The sequence below is a fragment of the Castor canadensis genome, chromosome 9 (genome assembly GCF_047511655.1).
Source record: "Castor canadensis chromosome 9, mCasCan1.hap1v2, whole genome shotgun sequence".
NCBI classification, from domain to species: Eukaryota; Metazoa; Chordata; class Mammalia; order Rodentia; family Castoridae; genus Castor; species Castor canadensis.
The window spans coordinates 31,385,996-31,406,387 of NC_133394.1; the positions used below are offsets into that span (position 1 = coordinate 31,385,996).

At 36.2% G+C, this 20,392-nt stretch overlaps 1 protein-coding gene and 1 pseudogene across 5 annotated transcripts in view; one reads left to right on the forward strand and one right to left on the reverse strand.

Moving 5' to 3' along the window:
* Window positions 1-20,392, forward strand: part of Rap1gds1 (Rap1 GTPase-GDP dissociation stimulator 1) — a 126,222-nt gene that overhangs the window by 100,435 nt on the left and 5,395 nt on the right. For 3 of the 5 annotated variants that reach the window (XM_020185420.2, XM_020185422.2, XM_020185423.2), the window contains 7 exons: window positions 2,854-2,997; window positions 3,456-3,587; window positions 5,020-5,154; window positions 6,050-6,175; window positions 6,924-7,063; window positions 17,654-17,780; window positions 19,733-19,861. In XM_020185420.2, coding sequence (XP_020041009.1) covers window positions 2,854-2,997; window positions 3,456-3,587; window positions 5,020-5,154; window positions 6,050-6,175; window positions 6,924-7,063; window positions 17,654-17,780; window positions 19,733-19,861 — 933 coding nt within the window. The remainder of the gene's footprint in view (window positions 1-2,853; window positions 2,998-3,455; window positions 3,588-5,019; window positions 5,155-6,049; window positions 6,176-6,923; window positions 7,064-17,653; window positions 17,781-19,732; window positions 19,862-20,392) is intronic. The other 2 variants (XM_020185421.2, XM_074041406.1) reach the window with 1 other exon arrangement.
* On the reverse strand, window positions 12,713-15,426 carry LOC109700292 (ferrochelatase, mitochondrial pseudogene; annotated as a pseudogene).

A 20,392-nucleotide genomic window follows, 5' to 3' on the forward strand; every position in this document is an offset into this window, starting at 1 on the left:
TGACAGTTGATTTCTTGATCTAGATGATAGATCATAGTAATTTGCTTTCTGATACCTGACTATGCTTAATATGTATGTTTTGCACACTTTTCTGCATTTATAGGGTGGGGCTCCATTTTTTAAAAATATGATTACTCTTGATCGATACTTTGATTGGCTTACAAGAAGTGCATAGTAAAGCACACTTGTATTACATGTGTGAAGACATTTCCACAGAGGATTAACCAAGAGGGAAAGCCCCTTCCAGAGGTGGGTGGCACAATCCCACAGGCTGGGGGCCAGGATGGAATGAAAGGGAACAAAGGAAAAAGCCCAGTAATGAAGGCATTTACTTTCTTTACTTTCTGGCCACCATAATGTGAGCTGGTCTGCTCTACCCTGCCTTCCCTGCCAAGAGCAACTGACACAACTATCCAAAATAAATCCTTCCTCCCTTAAGTTGCTTATGTCAGGTGTTTTATCACAATGAAAAACTAATACAGGTTGTTTAATTACCTGTAAATATATGATATACATACACATGTGCATAAATATGTATGCAAACAGTAATGACAAAGATTGGTACTCTTGAACAGAATAGTGTGGATAAGTGTGCTGGACTGTCTGCTTTGCAGAATGCTTTGCTGATCCCAATTAAGGCAATTTAAGTCTCCTAAATTTATTTAGGAGACAGATGTAAGAAGAGAGATCTGTAATCTTTTTTTTTTTCTATTGTGCTAGGTGGGGATACATCGTGGCATTTACAAAAATTCTTACAATACATCAAATATAGTTGAATTCATCCTCTCCATAATTCTCCTTTATCCGTCTTCCCTTCATTCCTGGAATAGTTTCAGCAGGTCTCATTTTTCCATTTATATTTCTGTGTATACAGTATTTGTACCATATTCACCTTCCTACACCCTTTCCCTACATCATCTCCCCTCCCACTGGTATCAGCACCCCCAGGCAGGACCTGTTCTGAGATCTGTAATCTTTAATGTTGACTTGCTTCACTTTCTATATGCCTTGGATCTTATTCTTCAGGGAGAAATTTGTTTTTAATCTTATTTGGTGGTTCTGCAAAATGAAAATGTTATCATGATCTTCAGTCAGTGCTTATGCCAGAGAATTACCTGTAGCCTTCCTTACAGTATTTCAATGTAACAGGGTTTTTATTTTTTGTTTTCTCCTCCACCTTTACCTCAGTCTATAATTGTACAGTGCATTGAGTGATCTCTGTGAAGACTTGTTTCTGGATATTCCTTTGGTATACAAAGAAGAGTAATTTTAACATATGTTTGGATTTGTGTAGTTCAAGGTTTTTAGCATTTCTAAGGGTTTTTTTTAAATCCTTTTTTTCCATTCTAGTTACCACACATTTCTTCCCATAGCATTCTGTAACCAAGGAAATGCCCTACTTTAAGCATGGCCTAGTGTACAAGTATGCCTTTTAAAAAAGCATTGCATTCCAGTTGACTTCTATATATTTTAAGATAATATTTAAAGAAAAATTAGTGGTCCTGGTGCTAATTGGTCCTGGTTTGTTTGTTTTTGTGGTACTTGAGTTTGAACTCAGGACCTATACTGTGACCCACTCTACCAGCCCTTTTTTGTGATGGTGTTTTCAAGATAGGGTCTCACAAACTATTTGCCCTGGCTAGCTTCAAACCATGATTCTCCTGATCTCTGCTTCCTGAGTAGCTAGAGCCACCAGTGCCCAGCTAAAAAGATAAATTTTTACACATTAAAATTGCCTAAAAGACACGAGGCCCTGAGTTTCATTCCTAGTACTACCAAAGAATAAAAATACAACTGCCTGAAAGAGAAAGTCTTTGTTTCTTCCAAATGACAAGCTGACACTCATGAGTACATACACAGCTTAGGGAAAACAATGGCTAAAATAAAATCCAAGTGAAATTTTTTTAATTTAAATTTTTCTTTATAGCAGATGTATTTCTGAGGTCAGTTAGTGGGCATCTATCTTAAGGAATATAGCCAAAGCATTAAGATAGGTCAGTTTAGATTAACAAGATAGGTCTGCTCTCACAGGAGACAAGGTACGTATGTGAATGTAAGATTTTCCATAAGTGAATGCTGTAATGAAAGAATATTTAAGGCATTAGGGATGTAAAAAAATTTGACTTAATGTGGGGATAGAGTTTGCTATGAAGATCACTTCTTTAAAAAATGTAATTGGGATATGAATTTTGTTTCTAAAATACCTTGGTTTGTTGGTTAACCTTCAGAAGTATTTTTTTTTCCTTTCAACTTTATGATGAACATTTAAAGACATATTCAGGAATAGGATTTTGTGTAATGAACCACCAGGTACCCCATGACCCAAAAAAACTTTAAATGAATGAAAATCTGAAGCCATTTTTCAGAGTATGACTTTCCAAGCTCATAAAGTTACAGATAACTCACTAGAAAATTAACATCTATACAAATAGGATCTAACGATACATGTGATGTAGGTTGAAATTTACTAAAAGCTCATTACTTTTCATTTGCTTTGTATTCAAGAGCCAGAGTGGATGTATTTTAACTTTATTTAACAAATATGTATGTTGTAGGCATTTACGGTATAATATTTTATAGTATCACCTGCTAAACATAAGCATAATACCTAGAATAATAGTGGTATTTGTTGCTCAAGACATGGTGAAAAGATAATTGAACAGAAAAATGAAATAAAGCTTTTGTGTTTAAGCTGCACTGTCTTAGACTTCATTTTGAAACTCAAATCTAAGAAGGTCGTTTAGCTAGATTGTGTATTTCCCTAATTTCCTCCAGTTCTTCATAATGGATCGCTTATACCAGAGCTCTTATTTCATGTAAAATTCAGGTTGTTTTGTTCGCATTGTTTTTCAGATGCTATTAAACTACAGCTGGTTGAAGCAGGCCTGGTAGAGTGTCTTCTAGAGATTGTTCAGCAGAAGGTAGATAGTGACAAAGAGGATGATGTTGCTGAGCTTAAAACTGCATCAGATCTCATGGTTTTATTACTTCTTGGAGGTGAGTTGTAATTTATGCCAAAGAATATGACTGGCAGCATTTTAATGAATTGTCCCTTCTGTAGGTACCATAGTAGGCATTTTCTCATTTTCCTATCTCACTTCTTTTGATGTAATGATTCTGAAATCTTAATTACATCAAAAGAACAGAGATGATGAGCCTGAAAAAGACAATTCTTTGCTATCTTCCAGTATTTGAAGAGCTGTCATATAGAAGAGACAGCTGTGGCACCAAAGGACTAAAAACTAGATGGTTACTTGGAAATTTAGACTAGAAAAATTCTAAATTCTGCTGTCTAATCTCTGCTTTATAAAAAGAGTCATTACCTTTCCCGTTATGAATTTAATAGTTCGTGAGGTACGTAGTTTCCCAGGTAGATAATCACTAAGGAACATGGATTTGTTACTCGTAATTATATTTTTCTTGTGTAACTAACTATTGGTTTCATTTACCTCCAGATGAATCCATGCAGAAGCTATTTGAAGGAGGAAAAGGCAATGTGTTCCAAAGGGTACTTTCTTGGATTCCATCAAATAACCACCAGCTACAGCTTGCTGGAGCATTGGCAATTGCAAATTTTGCCAGAAATGGTAAACACATTAGTTCTTCCCTTGTAAATCAGGTGTTTTGCATTTTTAAAATTTTCATTGCCTTGTTATCTATCACATGTACTAAAAGAGTTCAGAAATTTGTGCATGCTGCTTCCTTAATTTTCCAGAAATTAGAAATACTTATAATCACTTTGCTAACAAATTGCACATTTTATGTAATGTTAACTAAATACTGATAGTTTAAAGATCATGAACAATGATCATGAAGTGCTTCTTTTTTTTTTTTTTAATACTTTGCACTTTAGAGTTGAATAAACTGCATCTGATGGGGGAGTGTACTCTTTTTTTCCTGTTGATTTTCTTTTGGTGTTAATAAACTGGGTGTTCAGTCTATGGTACTTGGGTTCTAGTTTATACTCCTGTGCCCACAAAACTTATTCAGGAACAATCTTTTGGTTTAGGGTGGAATATTAAATTTAGTTTAATAATATTTCAGAGGCCCCATACTGGACTTCAGTTTATTTATGAAATCTAGCATTCCTATTGTTTTATTCTGTTAAGTCATGTTGTGTACAGGAAAAATGTGTTACTTTCTTTATGGTTTGATTTTATTCCACAGTGTCCATTATTTAAAATGGTTGGGCCTAGAAAAGTTTTAGATTTCAGACTTTTTTGGATTGTGGAATATTTACATATACATAATGAGATATCTTGGTGACAGGCCTCAAGTCTAAATATGAAATTTGTTTTTATTTCCTATACACATTGTACACATAGCCTAAAAATAATTTTATACAGTATTTTTAGTGCACCTGTATTTTGACTATGATCCATCATATGAAGTCAGTTGTGGAATTTCCTCCTTGTATCATCATGTCAGTATCAAAAAAATTTTGCATTTTGGAGCAGTTCGGATTTCGGATTTTTAGATTTGTGTCGATTTACCCTTTTTCCATTCCCTTCTTTTTGGGAATAACTCCTTAATGATTGCATTAAGATTGGCAAAGTATTGGTAATTACTGAATCTAAATGTGTAATAAATATTTCATCATAATTTGTGTTTTGTAAATGTTCAAAAAAAATTCCTTGAAAAATCATTTAAGTCTCAGCCATGATAACAAAAGTTAGACAGCTGTTATTGTACTGTGGCAGAATGTAGCACCCCTCTCTGGGAGTGAGAACAAGTGTGAACATTTTGAGCAGATAGTTTGTACTTATTTCCTGATATGTAATCAGACTGGTAGAGACTTTTTCTGATTTTTAAATTCTTACCCATTTCAAGGATTTTTATCACTAAACTTCTCACTCAGAAAACAGAAAAAAAGAATATGTAAGTCTGATGCAAGAGAGTGCTGGGATCCCTTTTATTTTGGAATAATCCATTTTCCCTAATGAAGATCGTAGGCATCGGCCCTAGAAAATATTCATAGACAATTTTACAGAGAAAGAAAACTGTTTTTGTTTTGTTCAGATGGAAATTGTATTCACATGGTAGACAATGGAATCGTAGAAAAACTGATGGATTTGCTGGACAGACACGTAGAGGATGGCAATGTAACTGTGCAGCATGCAGCGCTCAGTGCCCTCCGAAATCTGGCCATCCCAGGTAAGGCTCAAAGGCGGGAGGCAGTGACGTGGAAAATGAAATACATAGGTGATTCGTGAGGCTTTTCTGACAAAGAAAAGGAAAAAAATAGTCTTCAGATTTTTAATATTTTTCTCACTAATGAATGGAGAGGATATTTAAGCTTTCTGACACTATACAAAAATAATCTTTACTTTAAAAAGCAAATATTCTATTATCTTTTATGAACTCCTAAACTTTTTAAGCATCTTCTCGGTAAAATACTAACAATTGATTAACAGAGTCCCCTAAAGAATGATGTTTTAAGGTTTTTGAGGGGTTTCCCACTTAAAAGCAGATACATGGTTTTTAAAATACAGCCTTAACATGTCCTTGGATTAAAGGTTTTGCAGCCAGGCTATCACATTATCGTGGGAAATAATTCAGTTGATAGTTAGAACTATTCTTTCATTCTACTTTCTAAAAGTAAATTTCTGATAAGGCGAAATAGTGTAGCAATATGAAGTAGTAATTTGCTTCATATAACATTAATAGTTTATTAATGTATATCACATTTATATTAACACAGTTGAGTCAAGGACAGATAAAGAGAAACATTTAAGTTCAGGAGTTGCACTTTTTGTAAGTAAGTCTACATTTTTGGATTTCCATTACAAATTAAATAAAGTAAATGTTTTGAGGTTGGGTTTTAACTAACAGTATGATTGTGTATTTTATGCTCCTGTAGAAAAACAGAATACTTAGACACACACACCCAATTCCATTCTTAAATTTTACAGGCAAGTAATAAGACTTTTTCTAAAGTAGAAACAATATATCATGGGGCCTTAAAGCTAACCAACAATGTGAGTTGAATGTTTTGTCATCAAGAATGCTAACACCATTTTAACCAGAGTCCTTTTGTCTTTCTTTCTAGTTGTAAATAAAGCAAAGATGTTATCAGCTGGGGTCACAGAGGCAGTTTTGAAATTCCTTAAATCTGAAATGCCTCCAGTTCAGTTCAAACTTCTGGGAACATTAAGAATGTTAATAGATGCACAAGGTAAACGAAATGCTTTCCCAAGTTGCATTTTTGGTGTGTTATTCCTAATGTGCTTCTAGTTTAAAAAGAACTTTTCTTTAGCTTTCAAAATCACATAGTCATCAAATAAAAGTTAAAAAGAGATTGATTTGGAACCCCATTCCGTAATTTTCATGCTTGTCTGTAGCTGACTTTAAATGCAAGAAGTTATACTGTGTCTCTCTATATTAGTATACAGAATCCTGCTTTTATGTTGATTTTTTTATCAGTTCCAGAGGGTTTTTGTGTTTTGACATTCCGTTGCCATTTCTAATATCTTCAAAGTCGTGTTTCAGTACAGCAACAATAAAAAAATTTTAAATTTGTTTTACAGACAGGAAGAGCATTTTTTTTCTATTTGAAGAAACAGCAATAAAACCCATTCCTAGAAATGAGTTATGTTTATTTACTCATTTCTAAATTCTTAAACCCTTTTCTGTACTGATTTCTTCAAGTCCTTTTAAAAATCCTTTGTTACATTGTACCAGAGCACTAACAGACTTAACCATAAGAGTATGAAGTCATTTACTTTTGTATTTTGTGTGAAAGTCTGTAACTTTTATTTAAAACAAAAAAAGCCAAATAGCCCATCATCAGGTAAGGAGTATTCACAGTGCTTGCTGGGTTTTTAGACATGTCATTTCCCTCTGCCTTCCTTCATCTTTAACAATTATTTCAGCTGATTGCCTGTCAGTGATTCATTCTTTTTGGTTTGCCTTCTTTCCTATAGCAGAAGCTGCTGAACAACTGGGAAAGAATGTGAAATTAGTGGAGCGTTTGGTGGAATGGTGCGAAGCCAAAGATCATGCTGGTGTGATGGGAGAGTCCAACAGACTCCTCTCTGCCCTCATACGCCACAGTAAATCAAAAGTAAGTTCCCAAAGAAGCCATCCTGCTTGTAAATCCTATACCATATGCTTGTATTTTTATGTCTCTTATAGAATAGGCTAATCAATAATTCTGAGGAAAAATGAAGATTGAGCTTTTTTATTTAGTTCTCATCCATTAGGGTTAGGAGTATGGGTTTGGAATCAAACAGAGATAGTTAGATCCCTACTGTTTAAATGGTCAGGTCTCTTCACATCTAGGTAGATTAATATATAATAGCGGGGATAATACCTACTTCACATTGTTGTGAGGATTCAGTGAAATCATGTGTGCACACATGCCCAGTTGCTACCTCCACTGAGTGGGAGGCTGCTGTTGCTTTAGCTGTTGCTGCTGTTTTGTTTTGTTTTTTTTAATCACCATCACCAGCATCAGTGTCAGACATTTGTGTGCCAGGCACTAGACAATGTTAGCTGCTAGTATTTAGAAATTAAATGATATGCAGATAATAAATGATACCCACCCCATTTTCATGGCAGTGTCCAGCCTAGTAGCTACTGGCACATAGTAGGTAATCAATAAATGAACAAAATAAACTGTTTAAAAGATCACAGTGATGAGAACCCAGTCCAGCAGATTAGCAGCTGATTTACAACCTGGGTTATCTGTGCCTTTTATTTTTTTCTATATGAGAAGTCAGTTTAGAATTCAAATTTGCCAGCATTTTCATTCATTTATCTGTTCTGTAAGAGAAGGTGGGGCCGGTGCCAGCAGCTCACCCCTATAACCCTAGCTTCTTTGAGAGACTGAGATCAGGAGGATCACAGTTCGAAGCCAGCCTGGGCAAATAGTTTGTGAGACTCCATCTCCAAAATAACCAGAGCAAAATGGACTGGAGGTATGGCTCAAAAGTTAGAGCACTTCCTTTGCAAGCACTAAGCTCCCAATCCCACCAAAGAGAGAGAGAGTAAGAAAGAAGGTGAAAAGAGAATAGAAAAAAAAAAAAGTAAAGGTATTCCTTCACTGGGTTAAGTCTCTTTCATGTAAATAACAGACTTCGTCATAGCTATCCTCACTGGCTCATAAGAGTGGTCTCTACCAGATGCTACATCTTGAGATCTTTCCCTACTTACTATTTAACCAGACTTTCCTATTGCCTGTCTCACCCAGACCAGTTAAAGAGCCTGTACATTTTCACGGAAACACTAAGACAGGACCAAGTAGTATGTTGGCCAAACAGAAAGCATCAAGAATGAATGGCAGCCAGGTGCCAGTGGCTCATGCGTATAATCCCGTCTACTCAGGAGGCAGAGATCAGGAGGATTGTAGTTTGAAGCTAGCCTGGGCAAATAGTTCCCAGGACCCTATCTCCAAAAAGCCCAACACAACAAAAGGGCTGGTGGAATGGCTCAAGTGGTAGAGTACCTGCCTAGTAAGCATGCTGCCCTAAGTTCAAACTCTGGTGCCATCCAAAAAAAAAAAAGCAGCAGAAGAATGAATGACAAAATGATCTCCTTGGGTACCCCTTTCATCTTATTCCATCATAAACTGCTCTCAGGCCCATTCATTCAATTTAACTTAATTCATTTAATTTAAGCAAGTATTTACGTGCTTGTAGTGTAATATAAAGTATAATGTCATTTCAAAGGAATTAACTGTTATGCGAGATACAAAAATTGCTTGCTAAGTACAGCAGTAAGGGCACATATGCCATGTAGGTATAAGTAGAGGAGAGAATACCCAATGCTGTCTGGTATGCCTAAGATGGTATCTCAGAAGGGATGGTGTTTTGTAGGTCTACTAGCAATCTCCCAGGGGAGAGAAAGTCAGGAGGGACCTTTCCAGGCAGAGATGAGTGCACAAAGGCATAGGGACGTAAAGCAGAGGAGTTTTAAAGAGAAAATATAAATGTGGCAGTACTGCTGAAGCATGGAGTGCATAGACAGTGGCTGGAAAGGATGAGCACTGGAGATTGAGATGGACTATGTGCCATGTGATCCATATTAGGTGTATGGATTTGATTTGCTGGAGAAGTAGTAAAAGGTATTAACCAGTAGAGCATCATCATTTAGAAAGATGAGTCTAACAGAATCAGAAAGAACAGTTACAGCAAAAACTATATGTGAGAGGTGATGAGAGCTGAATTAAGGCTTTGGGTTGAGTGGCTTGCTGATAGTCAGCCATTTTGACACCTAAACAACTTACTTTGTTTCATTTCACAGTTCAGCTGACTAGTAGTAGAAAAGAAGACTAGACAAAGATTTGGGTGATGAAATCAACACAGTTATAGGAAGATGTGATTTTAAAAATGATTCCAAGTGTAGGGCTTGGCACCAGGTTGGTTCGAGTCACTCATAAAAAGAAAGCAATAGGAACAGATGTAACCAACACACCCTCCCTGGCTTACTCCAGCCTACCTTCCCATATTTCTTGGGATTGTTTGCCCTTAATCCTTTGTCCCTTTCCACAAGAATTCCCACCAGTAGTTTAGAGTTTAGGCAAACCATAATTCTGTTACCACTTACATACAACAGAGACAAGTATCTTGCATCTGAATTTGGTAAATTCCTGTTACTTGTGGTAGTAAGGCCTAAGAAGCCATGATTAATTTACAATGTACTGTCAGTTCAGTTCTGTATCAACTAACAGTATCAATGCAACCAAACAATTAATGGATACAAAAATGTGTCCACGGAAAGATTCATAATAGAAACACCGATACACCAGTGTTCATCACAGCACTATTCACAATAACCAAACTATGGAAACAACCTAGATGCCCTACAACTGAGGAATGGCTCAAGAAAATGTGGTATATATACACAATGGAGTTATACTCAGCCATAAGGAATAATGATACCAGGTGGTTTGAAGGTAAGTGGATGCAATTGGAGGACATCATGTTAAGTAAAGTAAACCAGGCCTAGAAAAACAAGACCACATGTTTTCTTTCATACATGGAAGATAGATCCAAAAGATAAATATATACACAAAGACAAACATGATCATATACAACCTCATATGTAGAACATGTTAGTAATAGTGGAAAGACTGTAGAACTTGGGGGAAGAGGGAAAGGAAAAGAGAATGATAGAGTGTCAGTAATATCATAAAACATAACATCTGTGAAGGTAGAGGATATAAGAATATATTGAAAGCTGTTGAAAAAGGGGGTGTTGGAAGTAAAGGGGTAGGGAGTATAATGGAAGGGGTGGAACAGACCAAAATAAAGTATACTCACAGCGGGAATACACAGAGAAACCCCTTTGAACATCAACTTAAATATTAATAGTGAAAGACAGGACTATAAAATAGGTATAATGTGTGACTGAGGGATACTTGTGAGGGGAGAGAGTGAAGGAAGGAGATTAAGGTGAGGGAATATGGTTGATTGACTTCATATACTTATATGAAACAAAACAAACCTCTTGCAATTGCTTTAAGTGGGCGGGAAGGGGGTAAAGGGGGAGAGACGATGGGGACAATCTAATCAATGTAAAATATAAGCCTAATTGGAACTGTCACTATGAATCCCCCCCTGTAAAATGAATATATCCTAGCAAAAAATTTTCATAATAAAAAATGGCCATATTGGAAGTCAAAGCTATTCAAATGGTATAAGTTAAAATTTGAAAACTTCAAAGTGTTTCTGTGAAGTTCATTTATCATAGATTTCCCTTTCCCTCCACCCCATAAAGGGTTTTAAGTACCTGTTGAAAGATTGTTGCCTATAGGGTTTTTGAAAAGTGAGAAATACCAGCACAGTACCTTCTTAGATAGTTGATAGAAAACAACTGGAGGTTTTACAGGATTGCAACTATAAAGTCACAATATAATTTTTGGTTTATAATTCAGTATAAATGACTATCATTTCCTTTACATATCTTTCCTACAATTGACAGTAAACTGCTATTTTAATTAAACAAACATTAAAATGGAGTCAGAAGTTTCTTTCTTTTTTTTTCCTGGTGGTACTGGGGGTTTGAACTCAGCTTTGCACTTGCTAGCCAGGTGCTATACTACTTGAGCCATGCCTCCAGCCCAGTAATTACTTTTGGGCAGTAGTTTTCAAAGTGTGTTCCATCAAATAATAATCCCAAAAGATATTTCACAAAAAATAAAAAGGGTTCTGTGGTCAGATTAGTTACAGAAATAATATATCCTTATTCCTTGTTTTGGGGTTTACAACACACACTGGTACTATTCTAAATAAGCTTCTTTAACTACATATAATCCACTGATAACAAAACTATTTGACCTAGGATTCTTTTCACAGGTTACATCTCGTAACATTACATTGCATGTACTTTGGAAAATATTGTTCTGGAATAAGCTTTTAAAGTAATTAAACCCCAGATACAAATTTGTTACAGTCTCTTAGATCTTTAACCAACAGTTATGAATCATATCTCTCTCCTTGTTTATTTTTTTATAGAATTTTTGCTTTGTTGTCCACTGGCAACATTAATATTTGTCTGAGGTTGACAAACACTTCTAAGACCAACAACTAGCTTTCTAAAGCTTCACACTTATACAGACCCCTTCCTGTTTCACAGAATATCATTATCAGTGCTTTGGGTCATTAACCAATCAAGATTATGTAAGAATTTAGCCATCCTTAATACCATTACTGGAAATGGATCAGAAGTAACAGAAGTTAGGATCTGAAAAGTATTTTAAAGATCTTACCAAGCCAGGCATGGTGGCACACACCTGTCATCTCATGACTCAGGAAGCTTTTGCTTCCTGTGCTTTGCTTGAGTGCTTATCTGAAAAAAAAATCATTGCCTACCCCAATGTTTTGAAGTGTTTTCCCTATATAATATTTTCATAGTTTTAGGTCTTAAACTTAAGTCTTTGATCCATTTTGTATTAATTTTTGTGAAAAAGTTTCACTCTTTTGCATGTGAATATCCAGTTCTCCCACTACCATTTAATGAAGACATTATCTCCAGTGTATGTTCTGGCACCTTTTTAAAAAAAATCAGTTGGCTATAAATGCTTGGAGTCATTTCTAGGCACCCTATTCTGTTCCGTTAGTCTGCGTATCTATTTTTATGCCCATACCATGCTGGCTTCCTATATCCTTGTGGTATATTTTGAAGTGAGGGTAGTGACTCCTCCAGTTTTTTCTTTTTGCTCAAGATTGCTTTGATATTGGACATGAGTCACACACTAAGGGGAGAACGCACATGGGGGAAATAGGGAAAGGGAAGGAAACCTAAAACTTGAATATGGTTGATATGCTCACCATAGAGGAGCAAATACAGTAACCTTAAACTGGCAGAGGCCACTATGGGAAGGACCAGGAAGTAGTGAAGAGGACTGACAGAGATGAACCAATTCGGGTTGTAATACACAAGTGCATGGAAGCAATGCTCAGAATCTCTCTGTATAGCTATCCTTATCTCAAAATAGCAAATATGCTATGTCTTTCCTATTATTTCTAATGTTTTCTCTTCAGCGAAATCGGAGAAGAGGGCAGAACAGGTTCTGCCCAGAAGTGCACAGGGTGGGGGCGGGGGAGGAGGGAAGGTGGCCCAAACAATGTATACATGTGTAAGTAAATGTAAAAATGGTAAATGAAACAAAGAGAAAAAAAAAAAGTTTGCTTTGACTGTTTGAAGTCTTTTAGGATTGATTTTTCAAGTTCTGTGAAATCACACAGTCTGTGCCCAAAGACTGTGCATGTTAATGTGACTTCCTTCCTTGATTTCTAAATACTGCCCTCTTCCACATCAGAGGAATCTGACACTGAACATTTTCTGATCCTGTGGGGTCCTCAGGTAGAGCCCACAGTTGCTGGTTCCTAAAGGAGGGTTTAATCTCACTGCAGACAGGATTTGCACAAAAGGAACAACTCAGTCAACTGCTTAGAGCACAGCTCGTTTGATTGGATTTGTGAGTGCAGTAAATTAGCCGGGGCCTTAGAGAACAATGGATTTCCATTAAGAGACTCTGCTCTTTTGATATCTTTGACTTCACACTCATTGACTAAAACTTGAGAGTACTTAATATCCAGTGCATATAAGGTTTCGGTGTGATCACTGGTAAATACTATTAGAAGCAGAAGGATATCCCCCTTCTCTCTTTCACAAAGCCCTTTAATATTCTTGTCTGTTTGAGGACAGTGATCCCCTCTGTTGACCATAGACATCGGTTGTAAATGAGCAGCAATTAGAAGACTACCTCATGTCTCTTTTCAAGTAGAAAGTGGTGCAGTTCTTTCAGAATGTGGTCTGCAAAGCATTGAGTGAGGAGGAGTTGTGGTGCCACCTGTCAGTAGTGTTCCACATCACCATATAAATAGTGTCTGTAAATGACATGTAAGCTGCTACCTGTGGTAGAGCAACTGCCCTGTGGATATGGCATGAAAGTAACCACCTTTTCTAGTCCATCTTGTGTCACTTCTCCTGTTAAAGGATTAGCAGAATCCGGAGCAGTATTTGTGGGAGCTGTATGGGGAACAGCTCCTCTCGGAGCTTCAGGTTTTCCCCTTGCTTGGAAGTCTACATCTCTGCAAATCTGCCTCCAGTGCTGCAGTACAACTTGGGTTTCAGTATTTGACAGTGAATGGTGCCAGCTTTTCTTAAATAGGTAGCATCATGAGATCTCAGTCCAAAAGGGTCCTTAGGAGGAAAACAGGAACTTGTCTAAGGGTTTCAGAAATGTCCATGTTTAGCATAAATATTCCAGTTTTCAAGTTCCTCTTCTCCAATTGAACTTGAGGTTTTGCACTTTTGGCACACTGGGCTGTTTTTGTGATTGCAGCAGTACCTGACTGGCACTTCCTGATTGACAGGCACTAGAGCTGCCGTGCACTAACCCATAGTGGAAGAGGGTGCCGGCAGCTCACAGGACTGCAGCCATGTTTTGCTGACCTGTATTCTTAAATATTTGAAGATTGTACTTGTAAAGTCACCCTGAATTCTGTCTTAAAGTTCAGCCCTCCAAAAGTCTGTGCTGACAAGATAAAAGCGAGTGCACACAAGAGAGATATGAGGATAGGTAAGACACCTAAAAAATTAGCTAGCATTTGTTGCCCTCAACGCAGAGAAACTAAAGCAAATACCTTAAAAGCAACTGAGGCCAATAGGAGAAGGGGACCAGGAACTAGAGAAAAGGTTAGATCAAAAAGAATTAACCTAGAAGGTAACACACATGCATAGGAAATTAATGTGAGTCAACTCCCTGTATAGCTGTCCTTATCTCAACCAGCAAAAACCCTTGTTCCTTCCTATTATTGCTTATACTCTCTTCAACAAAATTAGAAATAAGGGCAAAATAGTTTTTGCTGGGTATTGAGGGGGTGGGGGGGAGAGGGAGGGGGCAGAGTGGGTGGTAAGGGAGGGGGTGGGGACAGGGGGGAGAAATGACCCAAGCATTGTATGCACATATGAATAATAAAAAAATAAAAATTTTTTAAAAAGTCTGTGCTGATTCACAAGGTTTCACACTGCTTAGTCATCTCCACCTCATTCTGTGGTTTCCTGTGTTTATGTCAGTAGGTACTCTCACACCTTTCCCTGAAAAAGAGTGCCATAGGCCAGACTCCCTGACCAACTAGCAAGGTACCAATTGCAGATACCAAAAGCCAAAACCAAAAATAAATATATATAGTTTGCCTTTTACTAAGACTATTAAGTCTCCCACCTATTGAAGTAGGCATTTTTCTTTGCACTTTGATTTAAATCCCATACTGGAAAGACTTTGATACAATGTGAAAAAAGATAATGTTTGTTAGGTGATTCACTGGCTCCACAGAGCTGAATCTTAGGCTTGGATTTCAGAGCATCAATTTCTATCTCAGAACATCTACTGTGAACAACATCACTATACAGTTCTCAACAAAGTCTTGAACCAAGTTTATTTCAGTAATCAAGGGCAAATTGACTATAAGTACTAAAGAGATGAAGCTGTTAGTATATCATTTACTTTGGGTTTATATGTACCAAAACTTAGTTTCAAACTTAATAAAGTATCTCCATTATTTCTAGAGACTTTACCAAGGCATCTAGAAAACTGTTTGATTCTGTTTATTGACAGCTTATTTATTGAAAGTGAAACAATGTGAGAGAAACTAAAGGTATCTCTGGGTTCATTTTTGAAGATCATTTGTAATGCTTCAGATGGACCTTTTTGCTTTGTGAAGTGGTGCTAATATCCTTCTCTTTTAAAAATATCTTGAAGTTAAAATACATCTTTACAATATACTGAGGGAGCCTTTACAGATCACATTAAATGTGACACTATGAATTTAGTGCTTATATTTTTGCATTGGCCACAAGTGGTTCAGAGCAAGGACCTGGTAGCTAAACTGTCTGGATTTGAATCTTGGCTTTACCTTAATCACTGTCTTACCTTGGGCAGGTTTCATAACTTAATTTGAGCTTCAGTTCCCTCATCGATAAACTGAAGATAATATCTAGCCAAGGGAATTTCTGCAGGATAAAAACGAACTAGTGCCTGTACGCTACCCAGTACAATGTCCAGCGTGAAGTTGTTGCTCCAAAAGGGTAGCCGTGGATAATACTCTTTTCCCTTTCTGCCACATGATACAAGTACACTATCTTTATCCTTCTTTCTGTCCAGAAAAGCAACCATGGAATAGCTGTTTAATATATACTTGTTGAAGCAGTTGGCAGCCATTTTTAAAGAAAATAGTTAGATACCTGCTCTGGAAGAAGAGAGAGAAAAAAGCTAAGCTTGGATTTGCAGGAGAGAATATTCATTTGTCATAGGCATACTTCTTCACTCCCTGTTCTTCTACCACAGCAGACTTTTCGAAAAATACAAATAACTGCCTTGAAATGGCAATTCAAGGACTGTCCTTAGGTGACTGCATATGTGTCTGTTAACATCTTGTGGTCTTTACTTCTTTGTGAGTTTTATAAAATTCTTTACTAATTGTATGAACTATGTGTCAGATTCAAATAAACTTTTACTAAGTAAGGAGTAAATTATAAAGTCAGAAAAGGCTTTAAAAGATAGCTTCTTACTTTTCTACAAGAGGTGAATGGGAAAAGACTTAGAAATGCCCGAACACAGCTACCATAAAAACTCAATTCTTGTACTCCACCGATTTACAATGTTTGATCACTAAATGAATGTGGGCTCCAAGCAAAGATATTTTCTGTAAATAGATGTCTTAAAAATGTATATAAGATGAAAGCTTAAAAGAAACCTTTTTCAAATATTTTAGCAAATTAACTTAAAATTATGATTAGATTTATGTAATTGATAGTAACTTAGGCTACTTCTTGTATCTGGAACATATTCCAAATTACTAAAAGTGGTGAAAACTAGCAAAGGAAGTTGTTTTTCTGGAAGTACTGGGGTTTTGATCTCAGGCCCTTGCATTGCTGGGCAAGTACTCTATCTACCACTTGAGCTGCAACCCTAGCCCTTTTTGTTTATTAGTTAATTTTCAGATAGGGTCTCCCACTTTTTGCCCAGGCTAGCCTTGGGCCACAATCCTCCTGTATGAGCCATCACTCCTGGATTATAGTTGAGATAAGGTCTTGCTAGCTTTTTTTTTTTTTTTTTTGCCCACACTGACATGGCACCTCAATCCTCCCAAGTAGCTGGAATTACAAGCATGTACAAACATATTTGGCCCAGAATGTTATTTTTAAAATATTCTGAACTTGAGACTTCCCACTAAATCATATTTAGCCTAAGAGTGCTAAGATAATAAAACCTTCAGTGGAGTGAAGACAGAATGGTTACTAGAAATAACTGTTGACTATTTTTTTCATTTTTTTTTTGCAATGTTGGGAATGGAACCCAAGACCTTGTGCATGCTAGACAAGCATTCTACCACAAATCTATATCCCCAACCTTCATCTAACTTTTGTCAGATTTTTTTGTATGCACTTTGTATGTAATAACATTATAATTGTTACAAAAATAGGCAAGATACATCGATACCATCATAATGTCATAGGTAAAGTCACTAAAATAAGAGAAGCTCCAGTAGTTCACTCAAAGTCAGTGATTTATTGAATCCTGAGCTCACTGTGTCCTCTGCTTTGGAGAAAGAGCTCCATGCACCATAGGAAATGAGGTCAGTCAGAAAATTTTGATTAAAGTTCTGTCAGTCCTTTGGCATGTAATCCAGTTCTCAAACTCATCAGATCAAACTAAGGGGTAAAAGTTACTTTAAAAAAAATTTTATATAAAAGCATTACTCAGAGCACCTAAAGAATAGCTACCTGCCACCTTCATAAAATTTGTTAAAGGAAAACTTGTTTAATTCCAAGTTTTATTTCTTTTTTGTTGATTCTGAGGTAGGTCTGCATTGGGGTAGTGGCACTTTTTTTTTTTTTTTTTTTTGGCTTTGGTAGCTTCTAGGCCTCTCTGTTCCTTGACAAGATGTGCAATGGTTTTTTTGTTTTGTTTTGTTTTGTTTTGTTTCCACTTAGGCAATTTAAGTTGTCATCTTTTGATGAATTTATTTAAAGCTAAAAGCCTTTTCCTTTTCTTCTGTGAAGAAAAATTTTATGGTTAAAATTAACGATTTGTACAGGACAATATCACAAGACCATTCAATGAATTGACTGGTTGTAATGCAGTTTCTTTATGTTTGCAATTAAAGTTTGTAATTCTGTGATATTTATTTATTTATTGTAGGATGTAATTAAAACCATTGTACAGAGTGGTGGCATCAAGCATCTAGTTACCATGGCAACTAGTGAACATGTAATAATGCAAAATGAAGCCCTTGTTGCTTTGGCACTAATAGCAGCTTTAGAACTGGGTAAGTACCTCAGTGACAAACTTACTTTCTGCTATTTTTATCTTGAATGAAAGGAAGCACAGGAGTGGAATTGAAGTCAAATGGATCCTTCACTAGAAGTGTTTTGCTGGTGCACTTAAATCCAAATACATGGAAAATCACTTATGTAGGTTGTTCCCACAGCTGTTTCCTTTGGTTGTGCTTTTGGTAACATTTTTAAGGTAGTGCATTAAGGTTTAACTTTTAAATAATATATAATCTCAGGTTATATAGCTACTTAGAGAACATAGAAAACATTTCCAGCAGGCTTCACGGGGAAATGAAGCAATACTTAGAATACCACATCAAGTAGAGGCTTCCTGTGACCCAGACTTTCCCTTCCTTCCCTGCTGATCAGCTTTGATTCTGTCCTGCTCATCTTCTGTTACCATAGTTTCTGTTGCTTTATTGAATTGCCTTCACTCTATAGTCTCATCTTTGGTGCCACTTTTCTGTGTTTTTCATGTTCAAAAGTCCCTAAAAGCAGAGTCTAAATGACTCTGTTATTGCCTGTCTAGCACATTCCATCCCTTTGGACAGAATTCTGCATGAGAAGCTAGCTCATACACATCTAGCATATAGGTAGCAACCTTTGGCTCAGGAACCAAGTCCTGATACAGCAGCCAGAAACATTGTATCAGAGCCACATAACCTGTAATTAAAGGCTAAGGCTGCATCTCCTTACAGTGTCTGACTTACTCAGATTTTGAGCACAAAAAATTCTAGGTTTTGTCATCTTATGTGGTTTTAAGTTTTTAAGCAATTCATAATTATTTTTAAAAATAGGTGTACTATAAAAGTGATATGAAACTTGCTTGAATTTTAGGGATAAAGTAGAGTTCAAGAGCATTTATGCTTATTTTCAGTGACTGGTCAATGGTTAGAGTTGCTTTTGTGGTTGGTAGATTTTATCAGTCAATCTGGGAGTCTAAGACACATGATAACAAACAAGTTCATCACCTAGTTTAAAACGGCTTAAAGTGGTGAAACAATTTCAGACAGTTTTGGGCCCTTCATGACTAGCATCTTCTAACAAGCTGTCATTTTACCACTTTGTTTGCTTTTTGGCAGTACTGGGATTTGAACTTGGGGACTTACACTTTTTCTACTTTAGTGTAAGCTTGTCTGTTTACTATAGAAAATCTTTGAGATGCTTTTTCTTTTTTTATTATTATTTTACTGGAGGCACATTGTGATAGTTACAAAAGGTCTTAAAATATATCAAAGTTGAATTCACCCCCTCCATCATTCTCCTTTATCCCTTCTCCCCCCATTCCTGGAATAGTTTCAGTAGGTCTCATTTTTTCCATTTATGTACATAATATTGATTACATAATATTTCTACCATATTTGCCCTCCTACTCCCTTTCCTTATACCTTCCCCCCTCTTAGGGTACTAACTCCCTAGACAGGACCTGTTTTGCCTTCCTGTTTTCTTGTTTTGTTTTGTTTTGTTTTTTGAAAAAACAAAACAAAATGTTTCTTTAAGATATAGGGTGTTTCAGGATTTTGATTGGAATTATACAGTCCTTATATTTTAAAGATAAATACTTACATCTTAAAGATAAATAAGATGAAATATTTGTTGAAGAAATTATATGATTTGTAGCATTTGTTCCAAAATAATTTGGGATGGGTAAGAGTAGATGGATGAACAAGATTGGCTGTAATAGTTCTTGAAGTTTTTTGCACTTTCTATATGATTATATTCTGTGTGTTTAACATTTTCCATAATACAGTGTTTTTAAACTGCTTCAGATTAAAAGGAATATTTAGTGTTGAACATTAAGCCTAAACTCCTGAAATGTCTATACTTTTCACAAAGTTTGAATTTAATGTTGTTTATCAGTCTCTTTTTGAAGGTGTCACATGGTTAGTTTTAGCCTGTTGGTTTGAGGTTCATGTGGAGTGGTTATAACTCTTTTATATTCTAGGTACTGCTGAGAAAGACCTAGAAAGTGCTAAGCTTGTACAGATTTTACACAGGCTGCTAGCAGATGAGAGGAGTGCTCCTGAAATCAAATATAACGCCATGGTCCTAATCTGTGCTCTCATGGGATCTGGTAGGTAGTCCTTCTGTTGTTTGATGGCTACCAACATATGGTTGACATCAGATATTGAATGTAGAGTAATAATTAATGGTAACTTGGTGTCTAAAAAGCATTAAAAATTAATTTGTGGAGGATATAGGATTTACACTTTTACACTAAAACTGTTCCCAAGAATTCTTACTATAATAGAAAGTATCATATAGTAAATATAGGCAAAAATAATATTAATAATTACATTTCATTAACCCTAAAATGTATTTTTATATAAAGAACAAGTTCTGATTTTGCATGCTAGGACACTAGCTAAGGAATTTGTTCAAGAACTCACTGAGCTATTGTGGTATATGTACCATGTACTCTTTGAAAAGAATGTTCGTCCTACTGACATTGAGTAGCATTAGAACACTATAAATGCAAATTAGACCTTTGTTGGTTGTGATGCTGCGGTTTCTGTATTCTTGCTAATTTTCTGACTAATTATTCTGTAAACTGTTAGGAGAAAGAGAGAGAGGCTGAATTCTCCAGCTATAATTATAGACTTGA